The 18265-nt window shown below is 43.4% G+C and overlaps 1 protein-coding gene across 1 annotated transcript; it reads right to left on the bottom strand.

Moving 5' to 3' along the window:
* Positions 1–10829: 10829 nt before the first annotated feature.
* Positions 10830–18069, bottom strand: LOC310771282 (MRN complex-interacting protein-like; the record flags this gene model as incomplete). The annotated part of the gene is made up of 3 exons (XM_083663931.1): positions 10830–10940; positions 12877–12936; positions 18010–18069. The coding sequence occupies 3 exons, from the start codon at positions 18067–18069 to the stop codon at positions 10830–10832; spliced, it is 231 nt and encodes a 76-aa protein (XP_083520057.1).
* Positions 18070–18265: the final 196 nt, after the last annotated feature.

The raw sequence follows: 18265 nt of genomic DNA, 5'->3' as shown, positions 1-18265 counted from the left end.
GTTGGCAGGGGTCGACATAAGAAAGAGGGGTAACAGTGGTTCCCGTTAGGAGAGATGGGGTGTTTGGTACTTGGCTGTTAATTTTTTCTGTCCTGAGTAGAACATCTTTTTGGGGCAAGATGTTCTTTTTGGAAAGGGGTGTTATGACCCTGGGTCATATGTACTGTATTTGTCATCTGTTAACATCAATCCTTTCCTCCTCAGTGTGTGTTACAGTGTGCTTGAGTGTGTGATTGAGGAATGATGTGCAGGTGGTGTTGATTGGCCTGGTCAGGTGATGGGGCAGTTGATGGCTGATTGGCTGGTGGAGATCATTTAAGCCAGCTGATGCCATCCTTCCTCCCCTTGCTCTCACATCCAACAATGGAGGCAACCATGCTGAAGCTGTGTTTTGTTGCTGCAGTCTTTTCTCTAATGTAATTTAGTGCTTATAGACATGGATGCTTTTGTGTTAAGGTAACTTGTAACTTCTGTAATTGTAATTGTAAATGGTAAACTGCACTGTAAACTATTTATGCAAAGTAGCAGTATGGAGGGAGAAGCCATTTTTGCTTTGTGACATTTTCTCCTGTTTTGTTGTAGGAGTTAGGTTAGAGTTCTGTCTTTTGTTTAACCCATCCTTTTCCTTTGGTAGGTAAGTTTAGGGTTGGGGTTTAGTTTCTTTTTGTTGTGTTGGCATTTTCTCTGAACTAAATCAACTGCTACTTGTGAACTTTTGATCATGGTTCTGGCTGGCCATTCTTGGAAGTGGGAAGAGTGGGAGCACCTTTGTGTTGTGATCTGGTTCCCCTATGCCGGGTCGTAACATAACATAAATATGTAATGTTACGATCCGGCACAACACAAAGGTGCTCCCACTCTTCCCACTTCCAAGAATGGCCAGCCAGAACCATGATCAAAAGTTCACAAGTAGCAGTTGATTTAGTTCAGAGAAAATGCCAACACAACAAAAAGAAACTAAACCCCAACCCTAAACTTACCTACCAAAGGATGGGTTAAACAAAAGACAGAACTCTAACCTAACTCCTACAACAAAACAGGAGAAAATGTCACAAAGCAAAAATGGCTTCTCCCTCCATACTGCTACTTTGCTTAAATAAATAGTTTACAGTGCAGTTTACCACTTACAATTACAGAAGTTAAAAGTTACCTTAACACAAAAGCATCCATGTCTATAAGCACTAAATTACATTAGAGAAAAGACTGCAGCAACAAAACACAGCTTCAGCATGGTTGCCTCCATTGTTGGATGTGAGAGCAAGGGGAGGAAGGATGGCATCAGCTGGCTTAAATGATCTCCACCAGCCAATCAGCCATCAACTGCCCCATCACCTGACCAGGCCACTCAACACCACCTGCACATCATTCCTCAATCACACACTCAAGCACACTGTAACACACACTGAGGAGGAAAGGATTGATGTTAACAGATGACAAATACAGTACATATGACCCAGGGTCATAACACCCCTTTCCAAAAAGAACATCTTGCCCCAAAAAGATGTTCTACTCAGGACAGAAAAAATTAACAGCCAAGTACCAAACACCCCATCTCTCCTAACGGGAACCACTGTTACCCCTCTTTCTTATGTCGACCCCTGCCAACCCCTGCCAACCCATCACTCCTAACGGGAAACACTGTTACCTCTTTCCAAATGCGTTTACGCAAACTAAAAAGTTAAGCAAGCTACACAAGCAAGCCACCGAAGGACCACAGAATTTGACAAAGAACACTGAAATGTCAACGAAGAACCACAAATTTAGCAAGCTACTGAACTACAAAATTTAAACGAAGTCCAACATTTTAAGCAAAATAGACAAAAGCGTGCACCTTTCTCCCACGCAAACTATGGTTGGCAGTCCCCTCAAAGGATGGTGGCTTTATACCTGTGGAGATGTGCCTGTTATCAAAGCTTACGCGGGAAGAGGACTGAGGTGCATTACCAGACTGGTGTTTCAACTTGAAGGCCTCTATCTGAAGGCGCATAACCTCCAGTTCCTTGATATGGAGAACTACCCGCAGCTCCTCCCCCAACATACCCACCACTCGGGCAGATCTGTGGTGGAGTCAAGCGCTGCTGATGGCCCCGCCTCGTCACACCCCTCCTCCGTCGTTCCCTCTATGACCGGCTCCACGTCCAACAAACCTCTCTCCCCAGCTTTGCCACACGAGCTTCCTCAGCTCCTCATGCCACAGCACCTGTCACTCACTCCATTACCACAAACACAAAAGACTGCCAACCAAATAGAAGCAACAAAATACTCACCGGATTACGTGACAAAGAACAAGAAAAGCGGATGAGCCCCCAATTTATGTTACGACCCGGCCTAGGGGAACCGGATCACAACACAAAGGTGCTCCCACTTTTCCCACTTCCAAGAATGGCCAGCCAGAACCATGATCAAAAGTTCACAAGTAGCAGTGTATTTAGTTCAGATCAGAGAAAATGCTAACACAACAAACAAAAATAAACTAAACCCTAAACTTACCTACCAAAGGATGGGTTAAACAAAAGACAGACCGGTAACGTAACTCCTACAACAAAACAGGAGAAAATGTCACAAAGCAAAAATGGCTTCTCCCTCCATACTGCTACTTTGCATAAATAGTTTACAGTGCAGTTTACCATTTACAATTACAGAAGTTAAGTTACCTTAACACAAAAGCATCCATGTTTATAAGCACTAAATTACATTAGAGAAAAGACTACAGCAACAAAACACAGCTTCAGCATGGTTGCCTCCATTGTTGGATGTGAGAGAGCAAGGGAAGGATGGCATCAGCTGGCTTAAATGAGTGCCACCAGCCAATATACACACACACACACACACACACACACTCATTTCCAGCTTAAAATATTATGTTTTACTCACCGAAATAGTTTGGCTTCATTCGGATGCCCACGGAAGATTTTAGCTCCGAGTAGTCTCCTCAAACAGGCTATAACGAGAGCCTGCGGCGAGTGCGGGGCATGCTGCACACGCTCTCTAAATGACACTTTTTCTGTCAGATCACGGTTCATTATGGTTGTAAATATAATTATTTAGCTAGAAGCTAAGCTAACAACAACACAACAGTCAACGTTGATCTGCCCCGCCCGGATGGGGTTACAGTGCCCATCTTCCCCCTCTGTGAAACCACACTTCTTCAGAGGAACCACAGAAGGGGGAAGATACGCACTGTAACCCCATCCGGGCGGGGCAGATCAACGTTGACTGTTGTGTTGTTGTTAGCTTAGCTTCTAGCTATTAGCGAAATAATTATATTTACAACCATAATGAACCGTGATCTGACAGAAAAAGTGTCATTTAGAGAGCGTGTGCAGCATGCCCCGCACTCGCCGCAGGCTCTCGTTATAGCCTGTTTGAGGAGACTACTCGGAGCTCAAAATCTTCCGTGGGCATCCGAATGAAGCCAAACTATTTCGGTGAGTAAAACATAATATTTTAAGCTGGAAATGAGGACCGTGGTGTAAAAAACCGAAATTCTCCTTTAACAGATGAAAAATACAGTACATATGACCCAGGGTCATAACAGCGCGCAGCACGTGAACATTATAGTTATCTTAATATGATGTGAGGTTCAGTTAGCTTTGCACAGAAACAGCTGGTAGAAAATAATTTTCACTTTTATACTTTATTACATTTCAGAACTTTTTTTTACTTTTACTTGAGTAAACAAGTTGAATCCATACTTCTACTTTTACCAGTTTTCTTCTACACAGGTAAACTGTACTTCTACTTAGGTAAAGAATGTGTGTACTTTTCCTAGAGCTGTGCATCTTCACTGATCTCACGATTCGATACGATTCGATTATACAAGTCAACGATTCGATTCGATTCGATTATACGATGCATCTCGATGCATCTCCGATGCATCTCGATGCATCACGATGCATCTTAAATCGAGGCATCACTTTTTCCGCAATACATGATTTATTTTTTCTCTTTCTTTTTTCTCACTGTGTGGCTACTTTTAAAATAAAAGTGCATTTGGAATTGCATTGTATTATGATCCATAATTAAAATAAACAACTGCATGTACTTACATTCTATTTTATTTGATTATTAAAAAAAAAAAAAAAATTTTTTTTTTTTTTTAATAATCGATTTTTGATATTTGTTAATCGATTCAGAATCGTCCTATTAAGCATCGCGATGCATCTCTGAATCGATTATTTTCGACAGCTCTAACTTTTCCCATCTCTGGATCAGTGTCACCTGTTCAGGTGTGCAGCAGTCCTCTCCGCTCCTTCCGTCTCTCCCCCCGCCTCTCTTTCTCTTCCTGTCAGGACACAGAGGGGTCAGAGGTCAGGGCACCCTGCTGGTTTCCAGCATGTGATCAGGGGCTGGGGGAGGGGCTCTACACCTGAAGACAGCAGCTATATGCAGTTATCAGTTCCAGTCCACAGCCAGACACAATGATTCCTGTCTGTTGGCTGTTTTGGAACATCAACGTGTTCGCCGATTCAAAAGCGACAGTAGGAACTAGGGGTGGGGGAAAATTAGATTCTTAGATTCTAAACTGAGCGCGAGGCAGCGCCCGGACAGTTTATGTCCGTTTTAATGTATTGTATGTACTTAACCTAACTAACTATCCGGTGTGCACAACATTGTCAGCCTAAACTCTGGCTGACACCCCAAAAACCTACAATCCGCTACAGAAAAATGTATATTGTTTGTTTATTAACTGGCCCCTCGCCTTCTATCATTTCACGAAAGTGGCAAAGCAAGTTGAGTATCCCTGACCTATAGGGAGAAATTTAGTTTGTCATTGTAAACCCACAGCACAGTAATGATGACATGTTCTTCATAGATCTAGCCTTTTAATTTTGCTCTTAAGCTTTCTCAAAGTACACCAAATGCATGCATTTTACTTTAAAATGTTAAAAAAAATCTCACAGGGGGGCATGCCCCCCCCCACCCCCCTAGGGGGTCTGCGGTCGCCCACCACAAATACTCAAAATCCTGTGGGAAACACTGATAAGGGATAGAAGATTGGACTGGACCGACACATGACAATAGGAGCAAAGTGTATGAAGCTTGGCCCAGGAAATTTTGAGATGATGAAGCGCACGAGGCTCAAACTTAGAGACTCCGGTAGACTAAATCCAAGCACTTTTAAGGACCTCTTTATAAATCCCAGCACTTTCAAGTACTTGATTGAGTTATTTTTAAATTCAAGTCCTTCGCAGACCCGTGGAAACCCTGGTCTGTCCGGTATGTGTCAGAAGACGCTGCTGTGTAACAGACACACTGTTCTCCTGCACGGAGGCTCACCTGCTGCTCCTGTCGCCATGAAGACGGCTTCTGTCCGTCAAAACGTTCCCCTCTGGCTCCTCCCACAGCTCCGCCTCTGGCTCCGCCTCCTGGGCTCGGTCCATGTATTTACTCCAACGACTCGGCTGAGGCTCCTCCCACTGCAGAGACACACCGAGACGTCGTTCAACCACACAGACGGGGAGACGTTTGATTTTGTCTCTTGAACCCAAATCTGAGAACATTGTCAGATGTGATTTTGTCCAGAACTCCATGACTGTCTGTATTTATTTGTATTGTATTTTTACTATTACAAGCACCTTGTAACCTTGTTAAGAAAGGTGCTATACAAATAAAGTTTATTATTATCATCATTATTATTATTATCATTATTGTCGGGCTGAATTCAGCCCAGCTCACCTGGTTCCCATCATGCTCCTCTACTCCTCCTCCAGCTGCCTCCTCCTCCTCCTCCCCCTCCCTGTCAAAACACACACACACACACACACACACGGAAGGTCAGAGTTCATTGACACGTGCTGCTTTTCAGTGTTTGAAGGCAGGTGCTTCTGCAATGGCTGAACTGTGTCACTGTGAGGCTCAGAGATCAGAGGTCACTGTGTGAGGCTCCGTTCAGACTAGAGATGCACCGATACGATACTGACTCAAATAGCTGGATCAGGTATCGTGAGAATGGGCTGGTATCGAATGCTATTATTTTAATAAATAACAATTCAGTACATTTACACCTATGTATTTATTTGTTCCATTTTGTTTTACAAAGTTAGGAAAGTCTGAACGTCTTACACATGGAAGAATTATCCCAGTCTCTTCCACACAGTGAGGCATAGAGCTTAAACACTGGTCTGGGATCAGGGCTCAGTATGTGGGTTGAGTGAGGCATACAGCTTAAACACTGGTCTGGGATCAGGACTCCGTATGTGGGCTGAGTGAGGTATACAGCTTAAACACTGGTCTGGGATCAGGACTCCGTATGTGGGCTGAGTGAGGTATACAGCTTAAACACTGGTCTGGGATCAGGACTCAGTATGTGGGTTGAGTGAGGCATAGAGCTTAAACACTGCATTAGGCATTAAAAGCATTAGGGCATTCACAGACTAGTCGAGTAGTAAAACCACTAGTCGACACTGTGCTTAGTCGACGACTAGTCGTTAGAAAAAAGTTTTTTTTTTTTAAATCTTTAACTCATTCTCTGCCAGGGTCATTTCGGTCTGTGTGCTCCCAGTGCCAGGATTTTGAGCATATTTCCTGATCTTCCAGGACCCACAGAATATTCTGTGCTAGGAATAAAATTACACAACATATCTCACAATAAAGCAGAGACTCTCTTCTTACCCCTTGTAAAAAACTGAAACTCTCCCATGTTTCCTTGTTTAGTTACAAGCAGTGGAAGTTAGCTTGTTTTCACTAAAAATGCCCTCTTTGGGACAGAAATATGAGAAAAAGAGGTTTTTAGTGAAGGACACCGTTTCAAGCAGAACTCTCTTTTGAGCCTTTTATTTTTTGCCTCAGTGACACATCAGACATATACAGTATTTGTTTTCCCAAATAAAAAAATAAAAATAAATAAATAAGAGAATGTATTTTACAGTTGCCATGTGGATTTTTAGCTTAGCTTGATAAAAGCATAAACAAATGGAACGAACCCTTATGTGGTCACACTCACACTCTCTCTCTCTCTCTCTCTCTCTCTCTCTCACTCACACACACACACACACACACACACACACACACACACACACAGGAATAACGAGTGCTGTAACGTTACCTGCTGTCACGTTACCTCTCATAACTAACGTTAGCACAGAAGATCACACAATAGCTACGTTAGTGCTGTAAACTTTGAAATGTTTATGTGACACATGTTTCGCCTTGGTTGCTGGGGACGGGTGTGTGACGCGGTTTGACGCGTTTGACGTATCCATGTGATTCCCCCTCCCTTGAGTGTGACAGCTCTCCCTTGAGAGGGAGAGCTGGCAAGAGGAAACGTGAAGCGAGTCATGCCGGCGGCATAAGTTATAAACAATGCGTGACAATTATACTCGAATGTTGTGTGTGTGATCATTTCATCTCAAACGCGATACAAAAAATAGGCTACTTTTTACCATCGTCATCGCTCTCTCCAAGTGGCACCCATTTCTCCTCCTCCGATTCATCTGTCAGAACGCTGTGAAGGGGAGCCTTCGTCGCCATGGCGCTCCGTCGTGGAGCAATAACAAAAACGCCGGCGTCTTCCTCGCCATCGTCGCCAGCCGAGAACTCTGGATCGGACTCTGTTTCGACCACAGGCTCCACCCATAAATACTAAACTAGCGGGTTCCTTTTATCTGTTTGACCTGAAACAATGTCACAGGCTGGGAAAGTGTCTGATGTAATGTAAACAGCCAAAACATGAAAGTACGTCCGAGTACGTCTTTGGCACAGAACGCCATTGTTAAAAGTACGTCCGGGTACGTCTTTGGCAGAGAATGAGTTAAGAAAGAACATGAGGTATTTACACGACATACATGGACTATCATGTCCCATATCCCCCACAAAGAACATCAAAACACAACAAAACAAAACAAGAAAACTGCATAAGATACACAATAATCCAAGAACAAACAAGACTATTGGACAAACAACCAAACAAAAACAATGCATTCAGCTCCTATCCTGATAAGCCTAATGACACTGGGGTAAAAAGTTCTTAAAGTCAAACTCTGTATGTGGTTGCCATATTTTGGGGATGTCTAAGAATCTGCCTTTGCTCTTGTAGTAAATGTTATCCAACGTATGGTAGCTTGAGAGTTCATTCCACCAGTGAACTACAGCTGGGGGATTGGATGCTTTCCAATTTAAAGCTATGCATTTCCTAGCTGCCAACAGGGCAAGATCTATGTATTTACTTTGAATGCATTGTTTTTGTTTGGTTGTTCTTTCTCATGTTCTTTCTTAAAGATAAAAAAAAAAAAAAATTAAAAAAATTAAACGACTAGTCGACTACCTTTAGGGACGACTAGTCGACTAGTAAAATTCACTAGTCATGAATGCCCTAATATATATATATATATATATATATATATATATATATATATATATATATATATATATATATATAATCAGTATAGAGAGTAGGCCTGCACGATATGAGGAAAATCTGTGATGTGCCGCGATAACATTGGTCAATATTGCAATGACGATATGGCTTGCGATAAATAAACAAATATTGAAGTACCGTAAATTCCGGACTATAAGCCGCGGCTTTTTTCCCGTTTTTTGGCCCCTGCGGCTTATATAACGGTGCGTCTTATCTATGGATTTTTTCAGGAAAAAAAAAAAAAAAAAAAAAAAAATCTCTCTTTTTTAGCACTCTTTCTAACTATAAATCCACTTCTGTTTTAATTTCCTCTCTTGCCCTCTTTTCACCACACCGCGGACACTGTGTGCACTGTAAAAATAAACAACGGTGGTGTTGTGTTATGTTGTTTTGTTGAAATGTTACGGTAATACGGTAAATGGGAGCTTCCTCAAACAGCCATCTCTTTCCCGACAATCCCCTCTGTGCGTGACCACTTACATATGGTAATTACGGTAAGCAAACGGCCACAAGCCCATCAACTCCCTCCCCCGACTACCAGGAGAAAATCACAAACTTCGGCGAATTCACACAAAGGAAGATCAAGGAATATTCCATCGAACCGGAGCAGATCATAAATATGGATGAAGTGCCTTTGACGTTCGACCTGCCACTCACTCGGACTGTTAACAAGAAGCGCCCTGGAGGATTCTTTCACCAAAAAAAAGCTTTGCTCGTTCTCGACAGCATGAGAACGAGCAGTAGATGATCATGTGGTGGTTTTTCAGACGTGTCGATATAGCAGTTTATCGCAAAAGTGTAATGGAAACACATTTTTCGCATTTGCACGTCATGTGACCCATATTATCCCTTGGAAAAGGAGCGGAAAATAAGTTTGGTAAGTAAGGTTCGATAGCCGTGTCAAAACCTCCGCAGCAAGTGGAAAACTTTGAAGCAACGCTACCTAGCAGAAAGACGAGTGTTGTGCAAAAGCGTAGCCGGGCAAATTAGATAATGTTTAATGGCAGAAATCGGTCCATGGTGACAGCAGGCTGCCTGTGTGCGCGCATTTGGCACAGCGGCGAGATGAGAGGATGAAAAGCACACACTGGTGCGGTGGTGCTGTCTGAAGTGAATACAGTGACTGTGAGTAGGCTAATACATTGCACACGTTTCAGGTGCAATTATAGAACCAAATCAGCCTTTTCCCCCCTCCATCTCTAAATCGGACCAGTTGTAGGCTATTAGGCTACCTTTTTTCCTCTGCCTGTCGCGCTGACTGCATTCACGCAGCCAGCAACATTTTGCGACTCATTTTCTTTTGAATTGATAATCAGGCTCGTTTATATGCATTGTAACTTCATGTTGGGATTTCCATTGACCATTGGTTGGATTTGAGCATGCAGGGGACGGGATATGGGGCAGATCCCCGTGCGTAATCACTGTGGCAGCTGCTGCAACGGGGAATCACTCAAACGCAACTTCAATGGAAACGCCTACAAGTCGCAATTGTACATTGTCGAAGTTGTAGAAATATCGCAATTCTTTTGCGAAAAACTGTAATGGAAACACAGCTATAGATGAAGAGGAGTTCGTTGGTTTTGAGTGACAATGAAGGAGAGAGGAGAGTGGTTGACGAAGCCACCCTGAACCTGTTCGTTTCCGACACTGAAGATGAGGACTTTGGTGGTTTCAGTACGCAGGAAGAAGAGGAAGACGAGCATTAGTGACTTGACTTCTCTGGTTACAGGTTTGCTGCACATATAGCCTATTGTTGTGTGATTTTGTCTGGGGATTAGTGACCTGACTTTTGTTTTGTTTTGTTGAAATGTTAATAAATGGGAGCTTCCCCAAACAGCCATCGCTTTCCCGACATTCCTCTCTGTGCACGAACCCTTTCATATGGTAATTAAACATCAAAACACCCGCGGCTTATAGACCGGTGCGGCTTATAGAAGAAAAAAATAGTCAATTTTGGTCCCGCGGCTTATACACCGGTGCGTCTTATAGTCCGGAATTTACGGTATGTATATTAGCTTAACAGCTCCCATGTCTTTCTGATGTAATACTGCTAACATAGACCCCAAACATTGAATAGCCTATCCCCACAAGCATGGGTCTGTTGTTACCAAGACAAGCTGAAACTACACTAGTACACTCACAGAGGCACATCACTTCTAAATGGATACATACTGTAGAACACCACACAACTTTGTAGAAAAGTTGACGGCGGTATGAACTCTACCAAGTGCCCTCTCGCTTACAAATCTACTTATCTCAATTATTTTGTTTTGTACTGTAGTGCTTCCTGCTGGGAATGCTGCAGTACTGTGTGTGTGTGTGTGTGTGTGTGTGTGTGTGTGTGTGTGTCCCCAGTCATAGACCAATACATCAGGATGTTGATTCAATGTACCCTAAGTATGTGTGTATATAGTGTACAGAGGGCTTACAGACAGAGTATGTAATACGGTTGTGAGAGAGAGTTGTTAGGTTACCGTAGCAACCAGGCTCTCTGCTCCTGCTCCTCCATTATGGCTCCTCGCCTGGCGTTCAGCTTCTGGACGTGACGTCTGCAGTCGGCGCCGGAGCCACGCCCAAACTCCTGTCCAATCACAACACAGTTCCACTGTTTACATGACACACTGGGAATCCAGAAGTGTCACATGGCTCAACAGAGGGAACAGACAGTTCAACAGTAGCCTGCTGAAAATCGCCCAGATCACGTGACCTCTCATTCTGTTTCGCTCTACCCAGAGCCGTATAATAGAAGAGTTCCGACATCTCCATTCACTCCAATGGACCAGTTTTTTTTCCAGGAAGTAGAAAGTGGAACTCTTGAGTAAAAAAAGCAGCACTGTCGAGTTGCAACAAAATAGACAGTGTTGTACTTTGAAAGGGTTTTTCATCCCTTGAAATGAATCAAATTGTACATTATCGGCTTTATTTTCGCATGCAAAAGTAGCGCGAGACCCATTCCTGGCTGTTCATTGGCTAATGAGTCTCGCATTTTGGTCCTCCGCTGACGCCACTCTCTTACTAGAGGACACTAGCTCTACCTATCAGTCTGGACTTCCAGCCGTCCACAGCGATTTCAGTGGGCGGGAGCACTTGCTTTGACAGACAACTCCTTCAGCCAATCAGCGTTGCCAAATCCAATTGGAAGAATGGCGGAGACATATTTTGCGCCGAGAAACTCCGCTACTCTATACACCTTATTTTTGGCGGCCATTTTTGCCTGATCTGCTGATGGGTGCTTCTTCCGGTGTGATCCTCCCAGCCTTGTTGCTGACAGCTTGACACCCGTCTGGGCGAACGGAGCAAATCACTAATCAGGTCCAGCTTGGCAAAAATCTCGTCGATAAATATCCCTTTAAGAGCGCAGTGCATTCATGGGTAATCGCCTGCTGTGGCTAATATTAGCCACTAGTTAGTTATGTTACATGGCAGTAAAACGCCACTAAATGACCAAATTGATGGAACTTTTAACCATTTCGAGTAACACTGTTTCCATACGGATCACCAGCGTTAGTTTGTTGTTTATAACGTGGCTATATTCATAACGTTTTATATCTTGGATGCGTTATTTCGAATCCCACATAGGTTACGCCAAACCCCATAGGTTACACCTCGAATCCCACATAAGTTAAGTTACGCTAAAACGCACATAGGTTACGCCTCGAATCCCACATAGGTAAAACCACCACCACAAAGCGTGTGGGTTTCAGGACAAAACAGTCTCAAGCCACTATCGTCATCTTTAGAGCACAATATTCCTGGAATGCAAGTTTAACTAAACAGTTACATGTCCTCTGCATTCTACATAAATTTAAGATATTACGGGTTGTTTTATTTTGTATGTTAAATACTTATTGGCCAAGTTATGTTCAATTCAGCCAGGGTACAAGGGACTGAGTGTAGGCGGCCATCTTTTCAAATCAAGTAGAATACCATTTAGGAAATGGCAAGCTGCAGCAATAAGTCACGTTAAACCGGACCTTGTGCGCACAATTATTTTTTACAGTGGGGCATTCAAAAATAAGGTGGTTACACCCATTTCACAGCAATGATTTTGAGGTGGTAATGCAGGTGTAACCAATACCATTCATGATGGTTCCCTAACGTTTCGTTGTTCCAGTGCCCTCATTAATGTTATTGGTTACACTTGCTTTACTTCCTGCTTTACCACCTCAAAACGGTTGGTGTGAAAAGGGCCTATTCAGTCTATTTATGCACTTTACTTTCCTCTACTGACGTTAATGTTGCCGCTCGTTGTTTTGGGAGACGCCATTACTGTTTTGCCAGCAGCAGCCCTGATTGGTCCGATTATGTCATCAACTATGAATGACGCAGCCCCTAATTGGCCCGGTTGTAATTTCAGGAAATCACTGTTGGCGGCTAGAAGTCCAGACTGATACGTAGAGCAAAACAGAATGTGAGGTGACGTTATCAGGATGGTTTTGAGGCTATAAAAACAGAGGGAACAGTCTAAAACAGAGGGAACAGTGTAAAACAGAGGGAACAGTGTAAGTCGACGTCACCTTCAGCACAGTCTGCTTCTCTCCACACATCTTACAGCTCCATCTGTTGGCTTTTTTCACCTGAGAGAAACACACAAACAACAGGACATGCATGATTCCCTTGTTTTGGTTCATTTGGGCCCTTATTTTCATTACAACTTAACAAAGAGGCACTGAGCTGCCACAATCATGATGAGACATGAATGATCAGTACAGTATGTTAATAAGGCCATTAATTAAATTAAATGAATTGATCCGTGGCAAATATTTCTGTCAACATATTTGCCTTCTCATAACACATAGTATTATTTTAAAGAAGGCATTCACTCAAGTGTCCTATTTTGGATAAAAAAAAATGCCTGTCAGCGCAGGTGACTAGTTTGACATGTTACCAAAGTTAATAAACTCCTGCAGTCATTCAGTTGTTTCAGATGTGCCAGATAGACAGTAGAGTTTGAGGTCATGGAGCCGTTTCGGCCGGAACACACATCTTGCGTGTGCTGTGCGTCTGCGTGGCGTCTGCGTGTCGTTTTCATTTCGGCGCCCATGTTAACAGGTTACAGCAGCCACACCACCGGCATCAGACGCGCGTCTCAAGCGCGTGTCTTGCGAGCGTGAGACGCGCGTCATCTAGAGAATAAAAGCGAAGCCTATCGGCCGGGACACACATCTTGCGACTGCGTGGCATATGCGTGTGCGTGGCGTGCTAGCTGCGGCTGGCACGCCCGCGGCATCCACACAGGCAGCGTGACTGGTGCGTGCAGCTGCTGCGCTGCTGCCTGTCTGCCAACTATCTTCATATAGAGTTTACCTTTTATTAAATTTGCTATAAACAATACAATGATGATTTTAACTGAAGATCGCTTGGGCTCACTTCAGAATCGAGGCAGTATGATTTGTGTGTGTGTGTGTGTGTGTGTGTGTGTCTGTGTGTGTGTGTGTGTGTGTGTGTCTGTGTGTGTGTGGTGGGGAGGGGAGGAACGAAGCCACTTGTAGTGTATGTGGTTTTCAGAGGGCAGGAGAACTGCAGCTGTGAGCTCAGCTCATCCTCTCGTCTCAAATCAAAACGAGCCATGATTGGCTGTGGCTGCCCCTGTAAAATATCATTTTAATATCTTTTTGTGTCTATTTGTGTAGAGACACGCTAGAGACACGCGCGCGGTAAAAGGAAAAAATACGGCCGGAACACACATCTTGCGTGTGCTGTGCGTCTGCGTGGCGTCTGCGTGTCGTTTTCATTTCGGCGCCCATGTTAACAGGTTACAGCAGCCACACCACCGGCATCAGACGCGCGTCTCAAGCGCGTGTCTTGCGAGCGTGAGACGCGCGTAATCTAGAGAATAGAAGCGAAGCCTATTTTTTCCTTTTACAGCACGCGTCTCTAGCGTGTCTCTACACAAATAGACACAGAAAGACATTAAAATGATATTTTACAGGGGCAGCCACAGCCAATCAAGGCTCGTTTTGATTTGAGACGAGAGGATGAGCTGAGCTCACAGCTGCAGTTCTCCTGCCCTCTGAAAACCACATAGGCTACAACGTGGCTTTGTTCCTCCCATCCCCACCACACACACACAGACACACAAGTCATACTGCCTCGATTCTGAAGTGAGCCCAATCGATCTTCAGTTAAAATCATCATTGTATTGTTTATAGCAAATTTAATAAAAGGTAAACTCTATAGGAAGATAGTTGGCAGACAGGCAGCAGCGCAGCAGCTGCACGCACCAGCCACGCTGCCTGTGTGGATGCCGTGGGCGTGCCGGTGTTACGCGCAAATCAACCCCCCTGTACATGCGCGCCCCCCTATGTAAACAAACGCATTGGACAGACTAGGGCTGTGCGATTTTGCCTAAAACTAAAATTGACGATTTTTTCTCTCAAAACTCGATTTTCGATTTCAATTTATTATACTATTATACTTCTCTAAACATTTGTTGCCCTGCAGAGCTCTTTTCCCCCCTTTTTTCCATAATTGACAATTTACGCTTTTACTCTGAAGGTAGAACAACTCAACTTCCTGTTTTAGCTTGCCGCTGCTATGCTTAACTTCCTGGCTGTTGCTTGCTAACTTGACACTGGTGGATTTGCGTGTTCCTCCGTGAGATAATTATATTAGTGTCTAAGCGACCACCCGTGCTCGGAGTTATATCTGTACTAGAATAACACAAAGTCACAACAGGAATGCGTGGAACTGCGATAGCAGTTAGGGGGAAATTCAGACACACAGGGACAGGTGAGTCAGCTGAGGCAGCCATGAATACAGCCAATCTATCAGTACTCGGTGGCCTCATGTGTTGTTTTGTTATTATGTGAACTGGCAACGTTTCATCGTCCGGTGATAATGTCTGTGTTCGTGTGCGCGCGTGAGTGTGTTGTGGCAATCGTTATCTTGTAGGCTACAGCCTGCAGTGCAACAAGCTGCTTTTTGGTCGGAGGTGTTGAAATAAGTCCATTGTGCTGCTGTTTTTAGTAGCCAGTATCACAGCCTCTAGAGAGACTTTACACAAGTAGCAGCATGCGTACATGAGAGAGAGCCGCCCCGCGTAACGTACTTACCCTAGTTAAAGTGAAAATTAAATTAAAAAAAAAATTAATTAATTAATTAAAAAAAAAAAAAAAAAAAAACGATTTTACGATTTTCATTTTTTTAACATCGTCCTAACTAATTAATTCGATTACGATTCAAAATCGATTAATCGCACAGCCCTAGGACAGACCTGCCTCCCGTAGTACCACATTTTAGCCGCCAGGTGTCATCTGGACATAAAAACACTGCTAAATTTACAGGCAGGCAGTAGGTTACCTCAGATCTTCAAATCTCACTAAATATAGACAGTTTTCCCGGAACGATGTTGCTAGGGAACAGTTTGAAACCTAGCTTAATTCCTGTCAGTTATTGTATTAGCAAACTGCAACTGGAAGTAAGCTAGGGACAATTTAGAATGCCAATTGTCAAGTTAAAACCGTCTAAAGTTGGATTGTAAAAACGGGTCTTTGTATTAAGAAAATAAATGAATAAAAAATCATGACTTTGACAAGTAGGCTATAGGCTAAGTGCTGTAGACATACTCTGTTATAATAAGGACATGCAAAACACATTACAACTGGGATTTGAACTCATGCCTCCCTAATCTGCAACATGGACCAGAAGTCAGCTCTTAACCCACTCCACCACAGAGACCATTAATGGTAATTGGTGTGTTTTGCATTAGTTAAATTGTTTCTATGTGCAACCTTGCTCTCCTGTACATGCTTGTCCCTCCTGTGAACACCTCACATGTCTGTGAGTGTGCAGAACTGCCCCCCCTGCAGTACCGCATTTCAACCACCATGTGTACAAATGTTTCTCCCATGGAGGCTTATAAAAGAATGGAACCTCATCAAGTCTCGTCTGTACACACTAGCCCATTTAAAGGGAAAGGTTTCCAAATGTAGCCTATATTTAGGGTTTGAATTAATTGGAGTACCAACATTTCATCTCTTGCCAAAGGATGGACTGTAAAAATAGGTGTTAGTAATCAATCAATCAATCAATCGACTAAAGAATGCATGGCCTTTCAAGTAAGTAGACAAACCGTTATAAAGACATGCAACAGATAGTGGGATTCGAACCCAAGGCCTCTGCAGCCAAAAGTCAGCTCTTAAACCACTGCACCACAGAGATCTTTGATGACTGTTGCTGTCTTTTGCATTAGTTAATTCCTCTCTATGGGCAATTCTGCCCTCCCATACATGCTTGTCCCCAAGACCTCACATCTCTTCCACTGTCTATGTGTACGCCTCATGCAGAAGTGTCCCCTGCTGTACCACATTTCAGCCACCAGGTGACAGGGAAAACCAAACACCTTGGCTCTAGTCTTCCTAGTTCCTCTTTATGGGCTACATGCACAACTCCACTACTTCCTGAAATTAGTACAGCTTCTTTATTTCCTGTCATCACTATTGGATGAACTGATTAATGGCAGGTGTGCTGCAGTCACAACAATGATCAGGCACACCTGATTAATCAGTTCATCCAATAGTGTAGGACAGGAAATAAAGAAGCTGCACTAATTTCAGGAAGTAAAAAAGTTGTGCATGTAGCCTATTGGGGTCACAATATGACCTTAAGTGGTAATTTTGACGTCAAGATTACAAGCTCTCTGATGATAAATTCCTCAATTGGGAGATTCATGCATTTATTGTGTTAATATCCTTTAGAAAGACACTTAATGTGAAGAGGCAATTTTTTCTATTCTTTACAGGCACAATTAGATTGACCACACCTTGCCATTGTTGCAGGTGTCACCTATTTCTCACAATCATCATGCTAACCATGTCTGTCTCTTTCATGTATTGCATGTGTGAGAGAATGCAACAAGCAAAGGTTCTTGAAATAACATGTATTAATGGTTGGTAGGCTGATCAACAAGGAATAGGCCTACATGTGTTTTGCTTGAAAATAATAGCATTTCAGCATCTGTCACTAACTAGATTAAAACCTATAGGCTATCTGTTTTGTTTCAGACAGCCTTGTGACTTGCTTTGAACACAGAAAGAAAGAAGGAGCCTGTCTGCATATCAAAATGAGGCTAATAATTGCATTTAACTTGTTTATTTAAAATAGTACTTGACCAAATAGAAAACAACAGAATATTGACGAAAAACCATTTTGACTCTAGCACAAGTCTGGGTAAGGAATGCTTATGAAAGATTCTGAGGCCTTAGTAGAAGCTTAATGTTGAAGGCAAGGCAAGGCAACTTTATTTCATGCCAAAAGCAATTCAAAGTGCTTTACAGAAATAGAAGAGATAAAACAATACAACAATGGAACACATGAAATTACATCAGGAAAAAAATTACACTCACAGTGAAAGGTGACAATGGGGGGGGGCACGCATGTACAGGGGGGTTGATTTGCGCGTAACACCAGCCGCAGCAAGCACGCACACGCCACGCACATGCAAGATGTGTGTCCCGGCTAGTTATGGCAACCTAACCACAAAGCAAGCATATTTATGACAGCACAGTTGCAAAGTGGTCAGATTTACAACTGCACCGATTCCCGACGCACCGTAAAGGGCTCTTCTTATCTGTCGAGTGTTGGCTGAGTGTAGCTTAGCTTAGCGTTAGCCTAATGTTGTTAGCCCGTGTCTCAGCAGAGTGACTGACCTGCTGCACCTGGAAACTCTCACAGGAGAAACACCTGAGGACCTGGAACTCCTGCACCATGTTGACCGCTTGGCTCAGCACGGCTCGGCTCCTCGCTCTGTTCCCGGGATGTTTTGAACCAGTCTGTCAGTCTGTGAACTCTGAGCCCAAAGTCACTGAACCCGGCTGAACGGTGCTGCTGATGTGAGCGCGCCCCCTACAGGACGGGAGGGGAACGTGTTGTGGCAAAAAGTGATTGCCGTCAGATTACAGAAAA

The sequence above is a fragment of the Poromitra crassiceps genome, assembly GCF_964638095.1.
Source record: "Poromitra crassiceps genome assembly, contig: HAP1_SCAFFOLD_494, whole genome shotgun sequence".
Taxonomy (NCBI): Eukaryota; Metazoa; Chordata; class Actinopteri; order Beryciformes; family Melamphaidae; genus Poromitra; species Poromitra crassiceps.
This window is presented reverse-complemented; position numbering and strand designations above follow the sequence as displayed.